The sequence below is a fragment of the Littorina saxatilis genome, linkage group LG6, assembly GCF_037325665.1.
Source record: "Littorina saxatilis isolate snail1 linkage group LG6, US_GU_Lsax_2.0, whole genome shotgun sequence".
In the NCBI taxonomy this organism is placed as follows: domain Eukaryota; kingdom Metazoa; phylum Mollusca; class Gastropoda; order Littorinimorpha; family Littorinidae; genus Littorina; species Littorina saxatilis.
Window position 1 is genome coordinate 54,949,030 of NC_090250.1, and position 7,500 is coordinate 54,956,529.

General features: G+C 41.5%; 1 protein-coding gene and 1 long non-coding RNA gene across 3 annotated transcripts in view; both read left to right on the plus strand.

Moving 5' to 3' along the window:
- The window catches only part of LOC138969541 (uncharacterized), a 7,632-nt gene extending 1,457 nt beyond the window's left edge, over positions 1 to 6,175 (plus strand). For both annotated transcript variants that reach the window (XR_011456496.1, XR_011456495.1), the window contains exons 2-4: positions 771 to 869; positions 2,669 to 2,767; positions 3,565 to 6,175. This is a non-coding gene — a long non-coding RNA (uncharacterized lncRNA). The remainder of the gene's footprint in view (positions 1 to 770; positions 870 to 2,668; positions 2,768 to 3,564) is intronic.
- A 448-nt stretch (positions 6,176 to 6,623) lies between these two features.
- The window catches only part of LOC138968053 (isatin hydrolase-like), a 4,541-nt gene continuing 3,664 nt past the window's right edge, over positions 6,624 to 7,500 (plus strand). The window contains exon 1 of the mRNA XM_070340616.1: positions 6,624 to 6,811. Coding sequence (XP_070196717.1) covers positions 6,641 to 6,811 — 171 coding nt within the window. The 5' untranslated portion in view covers positions 6,624 to 6,640. The remainder of the gene's footprint in view (positions 6,812 to 7,500) is intronic.

The following is a 7,500-nucleotide window of genomic DNA, read 5'->3' on the forward strand; positions in this document are numbered from 1 at the left end:
CCGCGCCCGACCTCAAAACAAAGCATTTACACGTAATATTTGTCGTGTTAGTATCTCCAAAATATTTTCTCACGTTTGACCAGTTTATAAGTCAGAAAAGTGATTGATTTTGGTATATTTTCCGTCTGTTCTGAGTGTGATCGATTTTATTGATACCTACTATTGATCCGAAGCGTCGTTTCTTGTAAAGAAAGGCCACATTGTCAAACTTGAAACTGATTATTTGCAGAACCCCCGCTTATAAATAATACATTGTGTGCATGGATGATGTGTGTGTGAGTGAGTTTGTGTGTGACGTGGTTTGAGCGTGTGTGTGTGTGGGGTGTCTGTGTGTTTGTGTGAGAGAAAGGGGCGATTTGTCCTTCGTGGGGGGGGGGGGGGGGGATATGCCTTGGCATTGCACTTCTACTTAATTATCAAGTTAATAAATTAACTGTTAGTACATGCATTGGTCAGATAAGACTTTGTTTCCATACTTTTGGGTTAGGACGGTTTGTAGTGCTTGGCAATGTAGTTTATGCAGCCCTGAAAGTCAAAATCAATTTGCACTAGTTGGCTAGTGGTTCTGAAAATGAACTAGCGTGACTGCAAACTGAATGTTTTTATATTGCTTCACGCAACTTCAGTGCATCATTGCATTGTCAGTTTATGCTTAACCATTGTTTCTTTTGAACATCAGATTGAATGCGATTTCAGACAAAAAGACAGTCATCTCCTGCGCTCAGACAAACCTGACCAAGTTTAAAGTACAATTACATTTTTATTTTCAGCGCATCATCATCCTCTTCGATTTCTGCCACCTGGACAATCATGAGCCTGACAGTTTGATCTTCAGCATATTTTTGGATTTCTGCACGAGCAACATCTTTGTGAGTACCTACCTTTATACTATTACTAATATTCTAACTTTTCAGACATCATTAAAATATTTTTCGTCTAGGTTTTGAAAGTAATTTACAGGCCTAAGAGTTTTGCCTGATTTTTGTGCGATTTTAGAACTTGAATAATTTTTCGTCTCTGTTCTGAAAGTAATTTCAAGGCCTTAGGGTCCTGCCCGATTATTCTGCGATTTTATAACTTAAATATTTTTATAGTCTCTGTTGTAAAAGTAGTTTCCAGGCTTAGGGGTGCCGCCCGATTTTTCTGCGATTTTGGAACTAGGAATATTTTTCATCTCGGATATATCTGAAAGAGTCCTGCCGATTTTTGTGCTATTTTGGAACTTAGAATATTTTTCGTCTCTGTTCTGAAAGTAGTTTCCAGGCCCGGGGGTGCTGCCCGATTTTTTGTGCGATTTTGGTACTCAGAATATTTTCCGTCTCTGTTCTGAAAGTGGTTTCCAGGCAAGGGCCTAGCATTGTAAGCCGATTTTTCTGCGTTTTTGGAATTTAGAATATTTTTTGTCTCGGTTCTGAAAGTAGTTTCCAGGCCCGGCGGTGCTGCCCGATTTTGTGCGATTTTGGAACTTAGAATATTTTCTGTCTGTTCTGAAAGTAGTTTCCAGGCCCAGGGGTGCTGCCCGCTTTTTCTGCGTTTTTGGAACTTGGAATAGTTTTTGTCTGTTGTGAAAGTTGTTTCCAGGCCCGGGGGTGCTGCCCGATTTTTTGTGCGATTTTGGTACATGTACTTAGAATATTTTCCGTCTCTGTTCTGAAAGTGATTTCCAGGCCCGGTGGTGCTGCCCGATTTTTTGTGCGATTTTGGTACATGTACTTAGAATATTTTTCGTCTCGGTTCTGAAAGTAGTTTCCAGGCCCGGGGGTGCTGCCCAATTTTTTGTGCGATTTTGGTACTTAGAATATTTTCCGTCTCTGTTCTGAAAGTGGTTTCCAGGCCCGAGGGTGCTGCCCGATTTTTTGTGCGATTTTGGTACTTAAAATATTTTGTCTCGGTTCTGAAAGTAGTTTCCAGTCAGGGGGGTGCTGCCCGATTTTTCTGCTTTTTTTTAACTTGGAATATTTGCTGTTCTGAGTGTGATCGATTTTATTGATACCTACTATTGATCCGAAGCGTCGTTTCTTGTAAAGAAAGGCCACATTGTCAAACTTGAAACTGATTATTTGCAGAACCCCCGCTTATAAATAATACATTGTGTGCATGGATGATGTGTGTGTGAGTGAGTTTGTGTGTGACGTGGTTTGAGCGTGTGTGTGTGTGGGGTGTCTGTGTGTTTGTGTGAGACTTACTTACTTACTGCCTTTCACGCCTGGTGGCGTGTAGGGCAGCGTTTGTGTGAGAGAAAGGGGCGATTTGTCCTTCGTGGGGGGGGGGGGGGGGGGGGGATATGCCTTGGCATTGCACTTCTACTTAATTATCAAGTTAATAAATTAACTGTTAGTACATGCATTGGTCAGACAAGACTTTGTTTCCATACTTTTGGGTTAGGACGGTTTGTAGTGCTTGGCAATGTAGTTTATGCAGCCCTGAAAGTCAAAATCAATTTGCACTAGTTGGCTAGTGGTTCTGAAAATGAACTAGCGTGACTGCAAACTGAATGTTTTTATATTGCTTCACGCAACTTCAGTGCATCATTGCATTGTCAGTTTATGCTTAACCATTGTTTCTTTTGAACATCAGATTGAATGCGATTTCAGACAAAAAGACAGTCATCTCCTGCGCTCAGACAAACCTGACCAAGTTTAAAGTACAATTACATTTTTATTTTCAGCGCATCATCATCCTCTTCGATTTCTGCCACCTGGACAATCATGAGCCTGACAGTTTGATCTTCAGCATATTTTTGGATTTCTGCACGAGCAACATCTTTGTGAGTACCTACCTTTATACTATTACTAATATTCTAACTTTTCAGACTTTATTAGTGTATTGCAGATGTTTGTGGGGTGTAACAGTAGTAACACACAACATGCCTGGATGAGCTTATAGTTCATTGTGCTTGATGTACTTTCATCATAACACTCAAATGAATGTTCATGTCCTTGCAAGTGACTAACTGTACAGATCCCACAGGACACAAAAGGAGCGTCGAAATAGCTTTGCTGTATGCTGAGTGTGTGATTTGGAAATAAAATATGTTGATACATTTTGCTTCATGTTGTTGCTTCATCAGTGGTCTGTTTAGTAATTGTAATTTTAGGCTAGTGAGTATTATAACTGTCAATTTCGCATAAGTTTAAGGTGTTTGCTTTGTTTTTAAAATTGATTAATTGAATATCATAGTCAAGTTGTCTCCAGGTATTGTCAAGTGGTATAATTGTACTATGACAATACATTTGAACAATAAAGTCATGTCACTTATGTGAGGTAAGTAACTGCCCCCAGAAACTGATACCGTGTTGTGGTGGGGTGGCTTGCGTGCTTCCATAATCCATCAAGCTGAGTCAGCTAATGTGCAGGGTGCCTGGTAGGGTCTCCCATACTGAACAGTCGGTGGTGTCTGACCATCAAACTAAGTCAGTTGGCGCGTTTTGCACATTTTCAGGGTTTCCCATGCTGAACTGTTTGAATGGCTAGAAGCCTGACAAAACTCAGTTTCAAGATTAAAGAAGAAGAACTTGAAAACAATTTTATCAGCTATATATGCATGTCTGCTATTGGTTACAGATCTGAGGATATGACGACATGGTGGCGAGTGATGACAGCAAGCACAGAGCAGGGGTGGAATAAATTGCAGGACACTCGACACCCCCACCCACCCCTCATGACCCGCTGCTTATCAGTGCCAGGCAAGCCTGCGTGGTTCAGAAGTACAACTACAAGTAGCTGGGCATAATCCTGGACTGACAACACAACTGAAGTGGTAACAACAGCAGCTGCTACAGAAATGTCTTCATTTTCTCCTGGAGCTGAGGCTCCATCCTTGTGGACATTGCCATTCTCTGGTTTCCAAACATGTCGGATAGTGTACTCTCAAACAAAATTGGTGACATTTCTGAATCATTTAGAGAGGACTGTGGTATGCTGCATGAAGTGTTGTGCTATCATTGACCCTAACACTGTGCGTGAGGAAAACGATGATGAAATTCAAGGCTATTCCGTGTAATCTTTCATATTCTTCCCTGCATGTGGAGCTGGTAACCCACAGGACAAGTGACACATCAGAGAGACTTCTGGGTGTGAAGGCTTGGATCATGGACAAATCACCCCATGGATAACATGATCTTCTTTCCTTTCCCCACTATATGTATCATGTTTTCAAATCAATATCTGTATTGTCATTCTGTTGTCAAAAATTAGAAGTTTGAATCACTTAAATCAGTTCATCTTATTTTGTAAGTTAAGGTGATACGTCCTTGGGCACTGCCAAGGGGAGGTAATTCTTAACTTAGCGGTTTTTCAGTTGGCAACTCCTCTCAAAATGTATTCAACATTGCCTGTGATCATGATCCAGGGCTAAAGATGGTGTGCAATTTACCAGGCACTGTCTAGGGGAGATAATTCACCAGTTCGCGGTTTGTCAGTTGCCAACGTCCTTCAAAATTTAATCAAAATATTATTTTCAGTGCTGGCAAATCATTCATTATTCTGGTAGACCCAACCCATTCAAATTCAGGTTGTTCCCAGACACAGAAAAGAAAAGGTCAGTTAGACCTGGATTCAAAAGTGAGTTGAACCCACCTTGTAATATCTCCCAAAAATGGAAAAAATGAGGTCTTAGAAGGAGGGAGTCTTAAACTGGGGGTAACTTTACAGAGGTTATGAACAGAAAGTCAGAAAACAGATTATTAAAAGGGAGGGAGTCTTAAAAGGGGTGTTCCACTGTATGTGTACGTGATAGAAAACAGACCAAGGCCTAGGAACTACACATCACTAAAACACTGCAATGTATCATGTGTGGAAGAGTCTTTAGAAAAAGATAAAATGAGTGTGATTCTTGTGTAATGATTCCCATATTTGACTTTTTTATGACTTTTCAAGAATGAACCATCATTTTAAAGGCACATTTCTTATAAAAAATGTTTGGCTCACCGTCTCACTTTCAGACATGACAAAGCTTTGTTTTGTAAAAGTGACTTTTAGCTTTGGCAAGCAGTCAGCATTTTGAATGTTGGCCTGTGACAAATTCAACGCATGTTCTTACCAAATACAGCGTGCTAGATTTGACTGAGATTGTGAGATGTTTTCACAAGGAGAAATGTGACTTTACTTGAACACTGGGGTGGTGGAGATTGCACAATGTCATGGTATTCTGTGATAATACTTACACGGAGTGGTAACTGTACTACTACAAGTCATGGTACAGTAGAACTCCCTTTTTAAGACCCCCCAAGACCTTGTTTTCTCAGACTTTCTGTTCATATCCTGTGTAAAATTACCCCCATTTTTTTACTTGCTTCATTTTAAGAGGGGTGTCTTAGAAGGGGGGTTCCACTGTATTGGACATTTTGTCTCAGCTTCCTCTTAAAAGGCCACTGCATTGGAACCGCCCCTTTTTTAAGACCACCTGATTTGGACTTCTTCACAATCCCGTGTCATCTCAGAATTTTTTTTCGTATCTTCTGACTTGTTCTGTAAATTAACCCCCATTTTGTGGACACCCCCCCCCCCCTTCAATTTTTCAAAAGGGGAATCCACTGTTTTTACTTTAAGGTGCTGTTTTCACATGAATGTGTGTGTGTGTGTGTGTGTGGTTGAGCAAATGCTTATGGTAAGTTACTGTTACTGTACATTGCATGGTACCTGCAATGTGAGGCCCCTCTGACGAATGGACACTCCCCATGAAACGACAATTTCTGTAGTCCCTTTGATCTTGACAAACATTTACCTGTTGTAAAAGTAAAAGGCCACTTGCAATTTAGGGCTAGTTCAGGTGTCCTTTCATCACAGGTACCTCGTGCTGTATTATCTGCGCCGTTGTGTGATCATTATTGTATGTTTGTTTTGTGTTTCTTTTTGTATGTAAAATATGTTCTTGCCAGTGTTACCGCAGGCCCCACTAGAGTGCTTTCTTTTTTTACACCCCCGGTATAGGGGTGTGTATAGGATTCGCTCCATGTGTTTGTTTGTTTGTTTGTGTTCGCATATAGATCTCAAGAATGAACGGACCGATCGTCACTAAACTTGGTGAACAGGTTCTATACATAGCACAAAAACTCTTCTGATAAAAACCAGACAAATTGACTTTGTGCATGAAGTCATTGTGTCTAGTCTGCGTATTTTAAAATGTTTCCTGAAGTTGACAGAGGTAATTGAATAAATTCTGAAACTGAAAGTGTGCATAAGTGTGCTGTAATATATGTGATGCGAGTATGTAGTGTGAGTGTGTGTGTTAAGATTTATTCCTATGCATTACTTGTACATGTATTGCATGAGAATTCCAAAGTTAAAAAATCTCATCTTCATGTGTGTGTGTGTGTGTGTACAACATATAGTTTCACATACGTGAGCCTTGAAGGCTTTGCCTCTTGTTTCAGATATTAGTATTAAAATTAAAATTGCTTGTTTGTTTGTTTGTTTGTTTGTTTGTTTGTTTGCCTTCCCGTTTCTTTGGTTTTTGTTTGCTTATCGATGTTGTCATCAATCATGGAGACAGAACTTCCTGTGCAAGCCAGATGTTGTTTAGTCATTTTCATTGCCATTGGACAGTGACCATCCCCATCAAAGGCCAGTTTCTCGCCTGTAAATTGAGACGACTAACTATCGAGTGTCATTCTGCAGGTTTGCACACAACTCGTTCTCCATGTCCGAGCACAGGGGGACCCACGCTGACGCGCCTTTCCACACCTTCAGGGACGGCTTGACGAATGACGAAATCCCTGCGTCACGCCTTGTGGGGCCTGGCGTCATCATTGACGTCAGAAGTCAGGCGGAACTGAATCCAAACTACATGCTCAGCGTCAATGACATCAAGGCAAATACGTGAACTTTCTTGTCCATCAGAAATATTTTGTTATATGTGGCATGATCGAGTGTGTGTACACGACAAGAAAGCGGAGGAGGGGGAGGGGGGGGGGGGTGGTGGACGTTAGAAGTCGGGAGGCGAAGGGAAACTTCTTCCATGCTATTTGTTCTGCTTGTCTTTGTTTCCTGTTATCGATGTGCAGTTTAGTAATTGTCGATTCGGCGATACATGTATAAGCATTTAGCCTAAGCTTTCTCGTTTGTTTGTTTGCTTGTTTGTTTGTTTGCTTAACGCCCAGCCGACCACGAAGGGCCATATCAGGGCGGTGCTGCTTTGACATATAACGTGCGCCACACACAAGACAGAAGTCGCAGCACAGGCTTCATGTCTCACCCAGTCACATTATTCTGACACCGGACCAACCAGTCCTAGCACTAACCCCATAATGCCAGACGCCAGGCGGAGCAGCCACTAGATTGCCAATTTTAAAGTCTTAGGTATGACCCGGCCGGGGTTCGAACCCACGACCTCCCGATCACGGGGCGGACGCCTTACCACTAGGCCAACCGTGCCGGTGCTTTCTTGTTCAGACGACATAACTAACAACTAAACAGAGCTACGTGCGACGTAGATAAGACGTCAGGCACACACAAAACAAACACACACACAAAACAAACACACACACAAAACAAACACAC